The sequence below is a fragment of the Pleurodeles waltl genome, chromosome 3_2 (assembly GCF_031143425.1).
Source record: "Pleurodeles waltl isolate 20211129_DDA chromosome 3_2, aPleWal1.hap1.20221129, whole genome shotgun sequence".
NCBI lineage: Eukaryota > Metazoa > Chordata > Amphibia > Caudata > Salamandridae > Pleurodeles > Pleurodeles waltl.
The window spans coordinates 42434399-42453194 of NC_090441.1; the positions used below are offsets into that span (position 1 = coordinate 42434399).

The 18796-nt window shown below is 46.2% G+C and overlaps 1 protein-coding gene across 3 annotated transcripts in view; it reads right to left on the reverse strand.

The window, feature by feature from the left end:
* Window positions 1-18796, reverse strand: part of LRWD1 (leucine rich repeats and WD repeat domain containing 1) — a 185111-nt gene that overhangs the window by 30657 nt on the left and 135658 nt on the right. For all 3 annotated transcript variants that reach the window (XM_069226701.1, XM_069226700.1, XM_069226702.1), the window contains 4 exons: window positions 13691-13831; window positions 12408-12511; window positions 3115-3276; window positions 2261-2367 (listed from right to left, as the gene is read on the reverse strand). In XM_069226701.1, the coding sequence (XP_069082802.1) occupies window positions 2261-2367; window positions 3115-3276; window positions 12408-12511; window positions 13691-13831 (514 nt within the window). The remainder of the gene's footprint in view (window positions 1-2260; window positions 2368-3114; window positions 3277-12407; window positions 12512-13690; window positions 13832-18796) is intronic.

Consider the following 18796-nt stretch of genomic DNA (forward strand, 5'->3'; position numbering starts at 1 on the left):
TTATGTCTTCTAAAGAAAACTCCATACTTTTCAATGTACTAGGTTCACCCATTTTCTATCTTTCTCCAACAATTAAAGCAGTCAAAAACAAGAAATCACTCAAATTCTCCTCACTGCTTCCCTAAACCAATAAACCTCACTGTACTATTTTCCCAATTTAGTAAAGCTTCAAATGTCACACTAACTGTAAAAAACCTACTTGAACAAAGCCATTAAACCTCATACTGTAAACTGCACAATACCTGTTGATCATATGAAAAAAAACAGATAAAAACAGAAACCTTTAGCCCAATCTGTCAAACTTTATTAACTAAAGTGTACAAGCGAAGCTTTCCAACTAAAGATGGCTGCTGTCATGTCACCACGTCCCGTAAAAACAAAATGAGCCAGTCGGTCTATTTCTATTTTTGTGATCTATTAAAGCACCAATCGTATTTTAATTCTGGACACACATACATGTGTAGCTTATCTTACTGGCATCTCTTTACTGCCCAACTTCAAACCATTCAAGATAAGCGGTACCAGCAACAAGCGATTTTCAGTGCGAGTCCCCGTTGACATACAAGATGCGTGTGCCACTGTTATTTTCAGAACCTATGCAAGAGTTTAACCATGCAAAAAAGGAGCTTGAGCCCAACCCCAGTAAGTATCGACAAAACTAATCTATGATATCAATCTACTTTAGATAATACGAAGAAAATGTAAACAGTCTGTGTTATAAATTTAAATAAATCTTATCTACTGCTAGGCCTTAAAAAACTATCCATTTATTGCTCTTTATCTAGATTTATAAGTTTAAACAGTCACTGCCAAACATTCTCACGAATACTCAACTGTACACAAAATTAATTTGGATTCCCAAATCACATTCCAAACATCTTATTTAGGCAATCACTCAGAGCTGCCAGTTAGGTACGTATCTTTTGAAGCAGCTGCAAAAAAGAAGGAAAATGGCTGGGTGTTCTATTGGTTCATTAAGTTGGAACTTTGGTGGTGTTCTATATTCTTTAAAGGGGCTGTTTAAGTAGTGGCATTAAAGGGGAATGCATACATGTTAGCCTGCGGTCTTGCCATCAAATAGATGGTTACTGCCAAATCTGCCTGGATGAACACCCCAGTGCTAGGCCATGTGTTATAATTACTGTTGTCACCAAAATTATAATTAACAGTTATTATTTTCAATGTTATGGTTTATCGTGTGCCCCCACCTGGCACATTCCTTATCTTTCCTAGTATTGTTAATCGTACTCTCCACATGAAGCTCAACTTAGAATGTTGATGATGCGCGAGCGCAGCGATGGTGAGGGGATGGCGGAGTAAAAAGAAGATTCCTATCTTATCTTCCGACTCCCCTGTTAATTATTTGATTTTCATCATTGGCGAGGAGATTAGTGTGAGGTGGAACTTCCACCCATCTGCCCTTTTAGTACTCTCCAGTACCGTATACACAACTGATCCTACTGACAGTGGTGGTTGAAGCTGTGAGGATGTGAGGATGGACAGTGTCTAGCCTCTATATCCATCCTGGTGGCTGTCGACTTTGGCGAAAGGTGCCCAGAGGCACGGTCAGTAATGTCTAACTTTCTCTAGTAGTACCCAAAGTCTTCTTTGCCTTATTTGACTGCAGTTAATTACTGAGCGAGTTGCGTATCCCATCCCTGACAGGCTGTCACAAACCCTTTTAAATTCACTAGTTCTACACTTAAAACGTTTCCTTTTAAATGTACAAGTTAGGTTCAACTCATTTCACTTTTGTGTTGAAATGGCACTTATTTCTTCGCTGATAAATGGAGCTGTTCATTGAGTTGTTTATCAGAATTATCAGCGTATGCAGATCAGTCACTCCAATTAAAGTGACACACAAAAGCTCATCAACATTTGCCCTATTCACAATTGACTTTTTTAAATGATTCTTATTTTGCATAGCACAAAACTCCATGCCAACTTTGTATATTAATCGTATCTGACTCTTGAAGAATAACATTTGAAATATCAAACAATGTGACGTACAAGCCTGCAATGGAACCTATGTAATCCTCCAAGTTTTGATTCACTCAGACATCAAAACCCTCTTCCCCCAAAAGAATCACCAGATCTCTCCCAGCATGTTCAGCTCTCTTCCCACACCTTTTATATTGCCCCGCTTCTTTGAACTGCCACCCCCATATACATTAACTTATCAATCTCCATGCACCACCCCATCCCCATTCTCCATAGCCAGAAGAGATGTTAAATGTGGTCAAAGAAGAAAACCTTGTACCTGGGTAGGACCAGTTACTTTCTTGGAAGTAGATTTAGTTTTGCACATGCTGACATCATACATCCAGACTCTTCCTTCTTCATCGCCACAAAGTACGTAGTCCTTTTCTGTTGAAACAAACACACACAACTGTAATACATGTTCTTTATTCTACATTATCGTTGATTTTTGTCAAATCACAAACACTGTCCCCTTAGTAGCATAGTACTTTACACTGAAACCACTTTATGGGGAAGAAGATGTGTGTTGTCATTCGGTTACGTGATATCGAAGAGAGGAATGAGCCACTGGAAGTATATACTATATTACCTGAAACTCCTGGGGGTAAAAAAAAAAAAAAAAAAAAAAAAAAAGGAAAGAAAGAGCACCCTCACATGAGCATTCAGAAGGTGGTGTAAAATCACCTCCCCACTTTCCCGGCCAGCATCCTGTAAATGAAAAAGCAGCTGCTAGAGAACAGAGGGGATGCTATCTGGTTGAGAATAGTACAATGCAAGAGGATCCTGCAAAGGGAAACCCTAGTAGACAGAACGTCCCATTAGCATGTGCAGATATTATTGCAGGGGATTACTAAGAGGATAACTGGACTTAATTTTTCCTACTTGCCCCTTCTGTTAGCCAGGGACCCTACATTCATGTGGCAAAATTATTCCAAGACACAGCCTGATTGGAATTTTCAAATTAAGTAAGAACATCCATTTCTAAAGAGCATTGTGAATTACTGGATTTGGGGTTGGTCAGTTGCATTTTCTTTCTGCTAGGAAAAGAACTATGTACTAAAAAAAAAGAAAAAAAAAAAGTGTATACCAATGCAAGTTCTTTAAAGTAATGCAATGTTAATCTCCACTACTCACCTGGACAGCTGCATAGCATAAGATACGGGAGGTCTGTCTGGGACCACTGTAATTCTGCCAAAATGTAGGCATCTACTTTTTTACCGCGTTTGTTCTTCTGATTCTTCAAAGACTGGCTCCAGCTCCATAAATATATGGAACCCTGCATGGCACTTTTGGAAGCTGAAACATAAATGAACTATACTTTAATATTTATGGAATTTAACAGCAGTTCTAAAATCACTATGGTGGATTTAGTATGGAGGAATTACAAACTATTGACTTCCACTGGTATGGATACCTCTGTATGGAAAGAGTGAGAAGTGTACAAAATTCATGAAGAAATTAAATAAATATATTTATCCGCAACTATGGTTCTTTACTATTGCTAGCTTTCATACAATCATTCTGTTAGGCATAAAACCCATATCCAAAATCACTACTAGAAGTGGTTAATGGCAACCACCCAACAAGAAAAGAGCATGGAACCCCTAGACTATACACAGACGTGTCATTGATGGCAAGGGTTAACTGACAATACCTGGGACAAAATGAAAATCCCAAGGTATAGGTCAGTAAAATATCAATAAAAGTTTGGTTTTCAGCTACGGACAATGGAGACATATGGCCTAGCCACAATGCTTAAAAAAAAAAAAAAAAAAAAAAAAAAGAGAAAAGGCAAAAAGGAAATAACTGGAGTAAAAAATTGTCAACTATGTAATTCCTACCTCAGCCAAAAAGATTTCTCCTAGAGAATACAAACCTATCTCACTATCTGCCTTTATAGGATTGCTACCTTTTACAGTACAGTCAAAACTAGTTTTGGATGGAGAAAAGCTATAACTTTGGGCTGAGATGCCAAATAATTTCCTTTCTTCCTTTACTGTCTTGCAATCAGAAATGGGCAAGTGTAGGAGCAATACCTCTCAGAGGGTAGACCGACTTTTGAAAAGCAACTTGAAGCTCTCACTTTCCTCCAAACCCTAGGGTCGCCAAGCCAATGGTTGCATAATAAACAAGAAAAGAATGGCATGGTGTGCTTTACACTGTTGGAACAAGGCTGCATTTCAACTGATAAAGCAAGCAAGATTCTTGCACGAATATAAATTCTGGAAGTATGAATAATTGCTGGGTGAGGCCCTAACCAAGATGCGTAGCCACAACAGAGCAGGTTTCTGTGTAGGAATGATCCCATATCTTTGGGACTAAAATTGGTAGAGAGACCGCCTGATCAATTTGCTTTTAGACTTCTTCGTAGCGCTCTGTGGACAACAGCACATTTGTGTCAAGGCCTTCAATGACAATCTTTGGTCATAGGTACACCTCTAAGCCACTAGCACTGTGCAAGGTTGAGTTAGACAAGCTGCCTTTACCACTGTTATAAGTGAACATTACGTTCTACTATTAGTGGTGCTTATAAAATCCTTAGCGTAGTGTAACTTCGCTGCTGCTTCTTCTGCCACATAAGACACTTCTCATGCTATCATTGGTCCTCCGACTTTCCTTGCTCTAGCGCAGTGGTCTTCAAACTTTTTAATGCTGCGCCCCCCAGTTGAAAAATAAAAATCATTGGCCCCCCCCTCAGAATTTTTCACAATTATTTTAGAAAGATGGCAATGTTTAAATAGGTCTAAACCTATTTAAACATCGCAGTTAAGTACTGTTACCTTTTTAAAACTGCAATAACATGCTTTTGCTTAAAACAAAGGCATGTTATTTGTATAATATTTATTTTGGCCAGAGTTTGGCGCCCCCCCCTGGGATCACTTAAGGCCCCCCAAGGGGGGCCCGCCCCCCAGTTTGAAGACCTCTGCTCTAGCGGGTACCTTTCCACTTGAATGGGAAGAGTTGATCAATATATTTGAGAAATACACTGAAGCTCCAGATCGTAACCTAATTTTTAGCCTCCAATTTCAAATTCCTTACGCTTTACTAACCGTTTTAAAATTCAGTTTTACATTTTGAATCTCTGAACCTGGGGGCATGGCCAAGATGGCGACCGGAGCAGCAGCATAACCTGCAGCTCCGCTCCCGGCTGATTAAAATCTCCTGCAAAACGGCGATCCCCAGTCTTTTCCGGTGGATCGCATGTCTCCCCGCTGACCTGGTGCCTCCGGTGGTGTTTTAACCTTGGCCGGGCGAGTGCGTGACTGAGGAGGAAGAGCTGAGGAGCGCGGGGCTTGGAGAGGTGGGGCCTGCGGCACGGTCATGTGCCCCTGCTGCCGGGAGCGCCTGACACCATTGCAGAGACAGAGGAGGGGACCGGCTGACTCGCAGCGCTTAATCGGAGTGTGGAGGGGCTGCGCTCCGTTCCCGGATGTTGACTGAGCTGTGCGTGGCCGCGTGCAGCCGCGCGGGTATGCCGGACATAGAAAACGACCTATCGGCGGCGCATGTCGGGCCCGAAAATCCATGGCTGGGCGCTTCCCCTTGTGCGGGCTAGTGGCCGTTGGCTGGGGTGAGGTGAGGTGCAGCGCGGAGGGGCTGCGCTGCGCAGCGTAGCCGAGCCAGAGGACAAAGGATTTGTGGTCTGTCATGGAGATGCTGGGGCCCTCAATTGAGTGCGTACAGCCCCTGGCCCCCGTGCCGCTTAGCCCTGGGGTACGCGATGAGACACTCCTCATGATTACGGGCAGGCAGAATTGGCCCCATACGCAAGCAGCACAGCAGCGTAGAGCCTGGAGACACCGCGCAGCCCCACAATTGTCAAACTGGGCCAAACCCTGGGATTTGCCATAACCATTACCTGCCAGGAAGGGGTCCAGAGGAACAAAGGTCACGATATAAGGTGACTGGACCCTATTGTCACCGTAAGGGGTCGCTGGAAGTCCTCACCCTGCGCCGTTCCTCTGGGCTGATGCACACACAGTGGTCCTGGGCAGTGGGCCCTCCTCGGGGGACCTTCTCCACTGTTGTAGGGGTCAAATGGGCAAGCCAAAAGGCATCGAGAGTGGCCACAGGGTCCATGGACACGGCGGACGCCCCCATCTAAAGAGCAGGACACAACCTTTTAGGCACTGCAGCAGATGGAACTTACTCTGTGTAATCACACTTCACAGTTTGAGAGGGTGCTGCAGGCCATTGTGGACACCAAAACCACCCTTGAATCGAAAAATCGGTGAAGTAATAATGGATGTCAGCTTACTCTGGACCGGCCATCGTGCGCTGGCAGACCGGGTTGAGCTGTCCCCGTCGATTAGAACACTACAGGAGAAGATGCTGCATCTATTGAATGAGTTTGACGGGCTGAAGATGCCGAAGGCAGATCAAGACGCCTAGTGGGGTTCCCAGAGCAGGTCAAGGGCCCTAAAGCTGAACGGTTTGTAGAAAAATGGCTGGCAGAGAGGGTCTTGTGGGACAAAACCCCAAAATTCTTTGATTGAACTGGGCCACAGAGTCCTTGCAGACCACCGCTACCAGGAGCGCATCCTCATCCCATGATAGCCAGGCTACTTAATAACCGGGACAGGGACCTAATACTGCAACTGTTCCGCATGACGGGCCCTCTGCCATTTGAAAATGCATCAATCACGGCCTATCCGGACTTTACCGCGGAAGTTCAGAAGAAACGTGGTTCCTTCTACCAAGTAAAAGAGCGCCTCCGTCAACACAACATTAAATATGCGCTCCTGTTTCCTGCCAAACTGTGTGTACAGGATGGGTCTAAGGTGCATATCTTCACCTCTCCAGAAGACGCCTGGACTTGGCCCCACGAGGGCTGGTCGTCCCCCAAGGAGAAACGCAAGCGCCGCTACGCTCGGTGATCAAGCCCACACCAGAGCAAGTGGTGGAGGAGCGCTCTCGTCTAATACGGGAGGCAACGCGATTTGTTGCCGAACCCCAGCGGTGATGTCAGATCAAGTGGACGCTGAACCTGAACACGAGTCCCGCTCTGAATCTGCGGACTCCCTCTCGGGTCGGATTCTCACCCCACGTTCGGCTGATGACATTTAAACTGCACCACTCGTTCCGGCATCTAGACGTCCGAAGACGTGCTGTGCCCTTGGTCTTCCGCGCGACTGGCCATGGGTGCCATTGTTGAACCGGCGGATGCGCGGTGCTGGACACATGGCACACATCCGGAGCCTCCCCCGGTGGGGTACTGAGCAGCGGGTCGAGCGTGACCATTCGTAGGGCTGGGAACCTGAACCCCCCCCCCAGAGTTGGCCTACATCATCCACGCCCCACTCCATATGGGCCTGTTCAACCTTATACCTGCTTGCAGGATATGTTTCGCTCTTGCATATTTAGTGCCATTGTTTAATATTGCTGTTCTGGTTTCTTTTTTGTTGTTTTTCAGAGAGGTTCTCCCACTGTTCTCTCATGAGATTGTTTCATTACTGCCACACATCACACTTATCCTAGAAGGCGGCGAGCACGCTGTAGGCTCTTGGGGGCGAACACGTCAGGGTGGGATGTTCTGGATGCTCCTAAGGGGTCATCATGGGCTGGGCTCCTTGCGCTCCCCCACCAGCTAACCTCTCCACATTTCCATGACCTTACAAGGACAAACACACCCCCCCTAGGTATAACGTGCTTACATGGAATGTGAGAGGGATGGCGACTCCGTGCAGACGACAGCGCATACACGCATATCTGAAACGATACCAGATGCATTTTGCTACGCTTCAAGAAACACAACTGTCAGATGCCACTCTCGACAAAACGCGAATAAACTGGAAAGGGCAATTGTTTGGGACTGTGTCCTCGTCCTTTACCCTTGGGGGGTAGCGATCTGGATCGCCCCAGGGGTGCCCTATGTGGTCGCCCGCATGCAGATTGATCCTGATGTCCGATATGTGGTGCTAGAAGGTAGCCTGGATGGTGCACCACTGTCACTAGTGGCACTATATATTCCCAATACTAATCAACACAGCTTTTTACATACATGATCAGCAGGGTTACTCCAAGATCCAGCAGTAGATAGCATCTGGGTTGGGGACTTTAATTGCATCCTGGACATTCACATAGATAGGTCCTTCCAACCACTTCAGACTGCCCGAGCAGCCAGATCTCACGCGAACTGGAGGATTGGACGTTGAAAAATGGCTTGGGTGATGTTTGGCGCTTAGGGCACCCAACACAGCGCGAGTATTCCTTCTACTCCCCTGTCCGCAGCTTACACACCAGAATAGACATGATCCTCACATCGCCGGCAATGGTACACAAGATACAAGGGTCGGATTATCTGGCTCGCACCGTATCAGACCATAGCCCACTACGCACAGTACTAGGTTGGGGGAGACCACGCACTCAGATCCCCACATGGCGCCTGCAGGTAGAAGCACTAACTGACGCGCGCCCCACCCCCCTCCCTTCTGTACTGACCTTGCTCAGTGCTTAACCAATTACTTCCCCCTGAATGATAATATAACGTCCCACCGCGCAACTGAGTGGGATGCCCACAAGGTAGTGGTGCAGGGCCACTGCATGGCTGCTTTGTGGACGTTCGGCGGGTATTGGTGAGAGAGATTGCAAGGTTGGAGTCCAGGTTGCGTGAGGCGGAGATTGCAGTAGCAGGTAATGAGATGCCAGTTGAGGAGCTGCAATCGTTGAGAGACAGACATAGAGAGGCAGATACTAGATTGAGCAAACAGGACTATAGATATTATATGACACGTCAATACGTGGAGGGCGATAGGGCGGGCTGCTTATTGGCTTGGCTTGTTCGACAGACTACTCAGCCCTCGCTCATAGGTGCAATCCATTTACTCTCCGGGACGATAGTAAATTCACAAGTGGTAATTAAAGCTTTTTACACCTATTACTGGTACACCTATTACCTACACCTATACTCGCCCCTTCCTCCCCCGCCAGTAGAGCAAATGGTTGACTTTTTAATTGCTTCCCTCCACAGACACCTGCAGACTGCACAGGCAGACATTAGATGGCCCAATTGGTATAGAGGAAATTCGTCTAGCGCCATCACAGATGGCCCATAACAAGGCACCTGGGTCGGACGGCCTGCCAGTGGAGTACTTGACATCCCAAGCTAATCACCTTTTACAGCCATTGCTTTGAGCGTTCAATGAAGCATACGATAGGGTGCAATTGCTGGACTCGATGAACAAAGCTCTTATAGTTGTGCTCCCAAAACCTGGTCGTGACCCTCTGGATGTTCGATCATACCGCCCTCTCTCCTTGCTCAATTCAGACTAAGTTGTTGGGGAAAATCTTAGCCAACAGACTCCTTTCCTTTTTGCCACACCTAATCCATGAGGATCAATCGGGCTTCATACCCAGTAGAAATACCTTCCTGAATATCAGGAGACTACTTCGTATAGTACACAACAACGAGTCTCCCCTCCCCCCCGGTGCGGTGGCCCTGTCACTGCATATAGAAAAGGCGTCTGATACTTTCTCATTGGCACGTTAGAAGCAATGGGATTTGGCGCAAGATACATTAAATGGATCAAGACTTTGTATGCCAAGCCGACGGCCCACGTCAAAACGGGGCAAGTCATAACAGAGTCCTTCCCCAGTAGGCAGGGGAACCAGGCAGGGCTGTCAGCTGTCTCGCCTACTTTTCGCAATAGCCATGGAACCTCTGGTTGTTAGACTACGCATGCGGGCACATATGTGGGGCATCCCGGAAATTAATACATATCATCTCTTTGTACGCGGATGACGCCCTGATAGATTTGTGCGATCATGCTACCTCCATGGTCGGAGTGATGGAGACACTTGATACTTTTGCAACCATCTCTGGCCTACGGGTCAACTGGTCTAAATCTTGCATTTTCCCTCTCCCCCCGAACCATTGGAGCTCCGCTCGATCCTACCAAATTATCAACTACTGTGGTGCCACTCTACTTATGAGTATTTGGGCATACAGATATATCACTACGCAGATGATCTTCGGGAAGGCAACAGACAGGGTTCTTCATTCAGTCCGCGGCTCTTTACCATTCTGGGTGGCCCTTCCTTCATCACCTATGGGGTGGGGGGCCATCGCAAAAATGCTCTCCCTCCTGAGATTTCTATATTATTTCACAGCACTCCCGACTGTCCTGCCTCGCTCATTCTTCAAGTCCCTGCAGTCAATAATGACTGACCTATTATGGGTCAGGGACAGATGTAGAGTAGCGCTGTCCATAACACAATATCCACAGAAGGAGGGAGGACTAGGTATGTCCAATCTCGAACTGTATAACACGGCTGCCCAATGGCTTGGCGAGACCACCTCAGCAGAACGTACAGTGATAACGAAAACATTAGCGCTGCTCTCGGTGCTAACTTGGCTGTTAGACGGATCATACCGTTCACCACATGGCTCCATTTTGCTAGAGGTAGCGAAATCGTGCTGGCAGAGATATGTCAATGGCAGAGGCTCCCAGATGCCATACTCACCTTTGCTCCCATGGACACAATTACCTAGGGCCCATGCTCTGACAAAGCATCATGACGTGTCTAAATGGCGCGAACTGGGTCTGGTGAACATAGGAGAGTTCTACGTGGGCTCCACACTGAGATCTTTTAGTGAGCTTATGGAGACTGTAGGGATTTATGCCGGCACCTTCCTAACATACCGCGCAATCAAACACTTGCTGGGTGTCACGTGGTAACAGGGTGGTGCTGAACCGCAAGAATCACAGCTGCTTACATGGACTCTCTCGGCTGGGAGTACAAGGGGTGCAATATAAAGATTATACTCAACACTACTAGCTCGGGTCTGCCCCAAACTGATGCGCGCTAAAGCCTGATGGGACGAGGTACTCCCATCCCCAGACGCCTGGACGGCAGCACTATCTGCTGTCAAAAATGTTTCTCGCAACACTAGACTCCGTTACACTCAGTTTAATTACGTGCATCACTCTTATTTGTCCCCATCCCGCATAAAACTCATATACCCTGGATGGGACCCGCTATGTCCCAGATGCGCGCAGCCATCAGCAGATTTCTACCATATGGTGTGGATATGCTCTCCCCATTAGCCACAGCCTGGCAACGTATCACTGACACCATAGCCGATATCACAAATCATACTCTAAATATGGAACCCGAGTCTTGCCTGCTGGGTCTGCGCCGCCAAGCCAAAGGGGACAAACAGTTACACAGATTTATTGATCTGCTTTCATAGTGTTTAAGCGCTTGATGGCAACTCACTGGAAGTCCCCACACGCCCCGGGATATACCAATTGGTTGCGTGACCTGCTGCAATGCTCCCACGCGGAAGCTCAGACACTACGCCAATTACAATACAGAGGGTTGGCCCAGGGAGGCTCTGAAATACGGGATGCTTTTATTGTTAATAAGGAAGCCAAGAATGAGGCACCCACCTTGAGCCCTATGTGTATTACATGGTGCTGAATAGACAAATAGTCTCCTCCAACCCAAGTGGTAACCTGCATGTCCAACCCGCCATACATTATTAGGCAGCAGCAAGCGCCGCACACATAGGACTCTAATTACGATATTACCTGCTCGTAAAAGATCCAGCCACGTTGAGGCTAAAAGGGCCCCCGACTGACAAACTTCCCCAACATATCTAGGAATACGAAACAGATCACTAATGAGCCCCCAATGCAAAAATAAATACATCGCCACATCCCCTATACTGGACATTGACAAATCTTGCCGCCCCACACACAATACAACCTCAATAATCATTACTAATGTGGCACAGTTCATTGTTATGTTCACATGGCACATCTATATGTGTATCTCACTGTATGGGTTTGTATATATGTACATGATTACCCGCCTTTGTGGGCGACTGTTCCTGGCAATCTCTTATGTTCAATAAACAGGTTTTCTTCTTTTTTTTAATCCCTGGACCTCAAGAACCAATGGTCTAGAATATTCAGAAATAGCTGTTGCAGAAGGTGATGCAACAAGTATTTACTTAATGAGCAAACAAACCTAAAAATACAGGGGGTACGGGTACTCCTAGACGCAACAGAATGAGTGCTAGATAGTACCACAGCAACAAGAAAGTGTCCAGGATGTGCACCAGATATGCAAGCAATTTACAGTAAAAATGATGCAGCAAAAAAAAAAAAAAAAAAAAAACACCTCACTAACAGCTTGCAACAGCCAGGACAGCAGCATAGAGTTTTAACTGATAACATATAATTAGAAATATCTTTAACGTGTAACAATGACTGATAACATTTCACTGTGTCACTGGCCTACATGTTAATCCTAAACATGGCCACTGCTACAACCAGAATCCATGAGGTCAGTCACCCAAGATACCGAATCTGAAATCCACAAATTTACCTCAATGATTAGTAATGTACAAAAAGGATGAAGCCCTGACATGAAACCATTTCAATAAATATGATTTTGTAATTATGTCAATTTATATTTACCAACAATGTCATCATTCAAAAAGGCCAATCCATCTACCAGGTGGTAGTCGCTTTCCTTATCTTCCTTCTCGTAAATAGGAAACTGAATCTCGACTTCACATTGCCTGGGAAAAACGTGGAAATCAATCTTCATTTACTGGATTAGGATTGGAGTCTGCAATGCTATAGCCGATTCGGAGGTTCTAAGGCAAGTCTAGCATATCTATCCACTCTCAAGAGATGGGTACAAACAAGAGAAAGGTTCTCGGTAATGCCCTCCAAGGAGAGGCAAACGTTTACCAGAGAGGTCATTCAACAATAACATCAGACCTGGCATTTGCCATTATGTAAAGAAAAGGACAACCGAAAGGCTGAAGACATTGCAATGCTGATGCAATGTAGGATTCATATAGCATGAACCTATCTGCAAGGCAACACACCGTTGTGCAAATTTGGAGAACATAATAGAGGGTGAAAATGTCAAAACAAGAGGGTAAGGGAGTGGACTGCCGGCTGCAGACCTAAAAGGGAGAAGCAGGGTATGTGGCAAATTTGATTTTGGTTTAACATGCTTTTATTAAATCCCCCAATCTTACTGAATCTACACAGCAAGATAAATCATCTTAAAGAAAGACACCATGTAACATGAAAATTCGGTAAAACAAGAAAAAGGGGTGACTTTCCATGTTTAAGTTGTCACAAGTGGTGACATTCCACCGTAATTATCATGAATGTATATACCTTTAAGGGAAGCTGCAAAACATTTCTTGAACGTCCTGCACGGAATCACTAAAGCACAGTACGGATCAATATTATAAATGTTGTACAACTTTATGGAGTATTTCATAAATGTAAAAATAAAATTGTGGTTTGCAATGCGCAACTCCGCCCACAAGTAGCAAACATGGCTTACAGCACCAAAGGTGGAAAAGCAGACAGGTGCAGCACATAAGCAGAGGTCTGGTATCTGTATGAGCCTAGGTTCATGCAAGCCTTTTAATGGAGTGATGGACACTTGTTGCACTTTCAATTAAACCCCACTATTGACACAGATCCATCGATTACAATCCACACGCTTTAAGGACAGTTAAGACATGTAAGCATGTTTGTCACCTTCAGAGAGTTCAGGATGGCATAGCTGTAACCTAGCTACTTATGGACATTAGGACAGATGTAGGCATAGCATAGAACTAGAACAGGACACTGGTCTGCAATCACCACACCCAAAGGGAATATGCAGATACTACAGGAGAAACAAAAGGAACAAGCTCTGTGGATGACAAATTTACTAGGATCTGCATTACCTTCTTCCCTGTTGTGTGTTCAGAGTGATGTTCCAGGCAAAGCAACCATTTTCACAAGCAGCCAGGAGGTAACGATCTGGGCAGGATGGCACAAGAGCCATCCGTAAAGGAGTTGAATCGATTTCCAATGTCAGCAACCGACTAAAAGACAAAAGTTGGTGCAAACAAAAATAAATATTATGCCAATAACTCAAAATGTGCATCTTGGTCTTAAATTAGTTTCCTTATAGGAAACTGCCATTACATAGTACAGGAAAAAGGACATCAACATCAGTGTAATTATTCTCTTGACCCGGTTTTGAAAATGTAGCCAAAGGTAGACAAATGTACAAGCGACAGAGGGAAATGCTGGCTGAAAGACTGGTTAAAACATCAGACCACGCGCTCAGGATACTCCAGTATGAAAGGACAACAGTGCTGAAACGTGTACATACGAGGACTTCTCACTGCAGAGACAGGCCAACACTATTTATATGAAGCGTTTACGTATATGTGTAGGTTCCCCGTAAAGACGTGAACATTGCTGATTAAATCTGACCCCCTAGCAAAGTTGGTACATGTGGTTTCTCGATTGTGCCTCCCCTTTTTCCATCAGGGGACAAATAACGAAAAACTGGGGCTGCAAAGTCAGACACTCCGTGATGATAAAGGTGCAAACAAAAATGATTGTTACACAGATACTCCCTTTATTAAAGGGTCATCTTCTCAATGAAGAAATGTGTATAAATCTACACGTATTTCACAGTTAAACAGCCTGGCCACTTGTTAAGTTCTGAATTCCTATTTTGGGCATTCTGGCTTACAAAATGTTAAAGGATTGTCTGGTATCCAAGGAGTCCTTTCTGATCCACCACTGGGATTTCCATATAAACAAGCACTGTCACACTAGATCATGCTCATTGGCGAAATATTGACATTGGCAATCGGGTGGGGGTAGCGGGGAGTGTTCAGTCAGCCACTGAACAATGAGCATTTGCATACACGCAGCTTCAGTTTGTGGCTTTATTCTGGATTAAAATCCCTCAGCTAAGGCTTCAAAAGGGGCCATGGCTAGCGATTGGAAATGTGAATTCCAGTGCGAGCAGCAGATGGCCAGCGGAAGGACACTAATCAGAGCAAACGAATCTGGACTTGGTCCGTGCACCACTGCATGAAAAAGAAGTGACACCAGGCAAGCGCCGCCCAAACAAGAAGGCAGAGAATGGCGACAATGATGCCAACGAAGGGTGACCTATGGGCGGCCTCCAAGCCCATTACTGAGCACAAGATTCTCAAAAGCGAGGTTCGACCTATAAAAGGGGAGTCCTTCATAATCCTACGCACACTCTCCCTACGATCCCAGAGGAAAAGAAAGCTTTTGTGTTTTCCAGAAGTCTAGCTTGAGTAACCAGGCTCCGAGATTCTCAACCCACAGCGACTCCCACAGTCCGTCTGGCACAGTGTAAGGAAATGCCTCCTTGGCATGGTTGCCCCCTGACTTTTTGCCTTTGCTGATGCTATGTTTACAATTGAAAGTGTGCTGAGGCCTGCTAACCAGGCCCCAGCACCAGTGTTCTTTCCCTAACCTGTACTTTTGTATCCACAATTGGCAGACCCTGGCATCCAGATAAGTCCCTTGTAACTGGTACTTCTAGTACCAAGGGCCCTGATGCCAAGGAAGGTCTCTAAGGGCTGCAGCATGTCTTATGCCACCCTGGAGACCTCTCACTCAGCACAGACACACTGCTTACCAGCTTGTGTGTGCTAGTGAGGACAAAACGAGTAAGTCGACATGGCACTCCCCTCAGGGTGCCATGCCAGCCTCTCACTGCCTATGCAGTATAGGTAAGACACCCCTCTAGCAGGCCTTACAGCCCTAAGGCAGGGTGCACTATACCATAGGTGAGGGTACCAGTGCATGAGCATGGTACCCCTACAGTGTCTAAACAAAACCTTAGACATTGTAAGTGCAGGGTAGCCATAAGAGTATATGGTCTGGGAGTCTGTCAAACACGAACTCCACAGCACCATAATGGCTACACTGAAAACTGGGAAGTTTGGTATCAAACTTCTCAGCACAATAAATGCACACTGATGCCAGTGTACATTTTATTGTACAATACACCACAGAGGGCACCTTAGAGGTGCCCCCTGAAACTTAACCGACTATCTGTGTAGGCTGACTAGTTTTAGCAGCCTGCCACAAACCGAGACATGTTGCTGGCCCCATGGGGAGAGTGCCTTTGTCACTCTGAGGCCAGTAACAAAGCCTGCACTGGGTGGAGATGCTAACACCTCTCCCAGGCAGGAATTGTCACACCTGGCGGTGAGCCTCAAAGGCTCACCTCCTTTGTGCCAACCCAGCAGGACACTCCAGCTAGTGGAGTTGCCCGCCCCCTCCGGCCAGGCCCCACTTTTGGCGGCAAGGCCGGAGAAAATAATGAGAAAAACAAGGAGGAGTCACTGGCCAGTCAGGACAGCCCCTAAGGTGTCCTGAGCTGAGGTGACTCTAACTTTTAGAAATCCTCCATCTTGCAGATGGAGGATTCCCCCAATAGGGTTAGGATTGTGACCCCCTCCCCTTGGGAGGAGGCACAAAGAGGGTGTACCCACCCTCAGGGCTAGTAGCCATTGGCTACTAACCCCCCAGACCTAAACACGCCCTTAAATTTAGTATTTAAGGGCTACCCTGAACCCTAGAAAATTAGATTCCTGCAACTACAAGAAGAAGGACTGCCCAGCTGAAAACCCCTGCAGCGGAAGACCAGAAGACGACAACTGCCTTGGCTCCAGAAACTCACCGGCCTGTCTCCTGCCTTCCAAAGATCCTGCTCCAGCGACGCCTTCCAAAGGGACCAGCGACCTCGACATCCTCTGAGGACTGCCCCTGCTTCGAAAAGACAAGAAACTCCCGAGGACAGCGGACCTGCTCCAAGAAAAGCTGCAACTTTGTTTCCAGCAGCTTTAAAGAACCCTGCAAGCTCCCCGCAAGAAGCGTGAGACTTGCAACACTGCACCCGGCGACCCCGACTCGGCTGGTGGCGATCCAACACCTCAGGAGGGACCCCAGGACTACTCTGATACTGTGAGTACCAAAACCTGTCCCCCCTGAGCCCCCACAGCGCCGCCTGCAGAGGGAATCCCGAGGCTTCCCCTGACCGCGACTCTTTGAACCTAAAGTCCCGACGCCTGGGAGAGACCCTGCACCCGCAGCCCCCAGGACCTGAAGGACCGGACTTTCACTGGAGAAGTGACCCCCAGGAGTCCCTCTCCCTTGCCCAAGTGGAGGTTTCCCCGAGGAATCCCCCCCTTGCCTGCCTGCAGCGCTGAAGAGATCCCGAGATCTCTCATAGACTAACATTGAAAACCCGACGCTTGTTTCTACACTGCACCCGGCCGCCCCCGCGCTGCTGAGGGTGAAATTTCTGTGTGGACTTGTGTCCCCCCCGGTGCCCTACAAAACCCCCCTGGTCTGCCCTCCGAAGACGCGGGTACTTACCTGCAAGCAGACCGGAACCGGGGCACCCCCTTCTCTCCATTCTAGCCTATGTGTTTTGGGCACCACTTTGAACTCTGCACCTGACCGGCCCTGAGCTGCTGGTGTGGTGACTTTGGGGTTGCTCTGAACCCCCAACGGTGGGCTACCTTGGACCAAGAACTGAACCCTGTAAGTGTCCTACTTACCTGGTAAAACTAACAAAAACTTACCTCCCCCAGGAACTGTGAAAATTGCACTAAGTGTCCACTTTTAAAACAGCTATTTGTCAATAACTTGAAAAGTATACATGCAATTTTGATGATTTGAAGTTCCTAAAGTACTTACCTGCAATACCTTTCGAATGAGATATTACATGTAGAATTTGAACCTGTGGTTCTTAAAATAAACTAAGAAAATATATTTTTCTATATAAAAACCTATTGGCTGGATTTGTCTCTGAGTGTGTGTACCTCATTTATTGTCTTGTGTATGTACAACAAATGCTTAACACTACTCCTTGGATAAGCCTACTGCTCGACCACACTACCACAAAATAGAGCATTAGTATTATCTATTTTTACCACTATTTTACCTCTAAGGGGAACCCTTGGACTCTGTGCATGCTATTCCTTACTTTGAAATAGCACATACAGAGCCAACTTCCTACACACAGGCTAAAGAGTTCTGATTAGTAACCCCGTTCCTAAATCCCTCGAGCTCTGAGGCAGTTTTCTTTCCTTGCTGCCTCAGAACCTACTGCCTTCACTACCACGACAAGTCACTGCAAAAGAAATGGAAGGACTAATCAGGTTTGCAACATATGCACTGATATCATTGCCTATGGGAGAGCTCTTTCATGTCCCAGTTCAACCTTCATTCAGCTGCTACATGCCAGCAAGGTTCCTCCATCCAAATTACATACTCTCCCCCTGGTCGGTCCACCTCAGGCGCTTTAATGAGCAAAGCCCCAAGCTTACTGGCAATTTCAATCCTGTCACTTGGCAGTCATAAATTGCTCCATTAATATGTGTTCTACTGTGTTGCTTAGTTATGTAGTATATAGTTTTAATTAAGGATTGATGTAATATCTCTATATAAGCAATTCAGTATTTTTGTACATTGTATGCTTTGCGACTTGTCTTTCATTGTGTGCTGTGATGGATGCACAAATCTGCCGCTGAAGGATTTGCAAAATGTGAACATACTTATAACAAGGCATGGTTATGTTTGCGAACACCACTGCACTGGCTGAGAATGAAGTGATGGAGGCCTGCAGACATCCGTCCCTGCATTTGTAGATTACGTTATTCGTAGCCCAAAAAAGGGACAAATGTGGCAATAAAAAATAAGACTTATGTGCACAGGTGGAGGTGGTTGTAGAAGGTAAGACGGGGATCCATACAAGGAAAGAATAAACTAGGAAGCAGAGAGAAGAGCATGGCAGGGAACACAGATGGTAATAGTGGCACAGAGGGGGTGCCATGTAGAAATGTGAAATAGGAGACAGAGGAAAGAATGGCAGGAAATAACTAATGCAGAGAAATCAGGGATAGAGGCAATGAAGGCAGAAAGAAATGCGAGCAAAAGAGCTGAAAATGAAATGCAGAAGATCACTGGATTAGATAGAAGACACACACACAGTGAAGAGA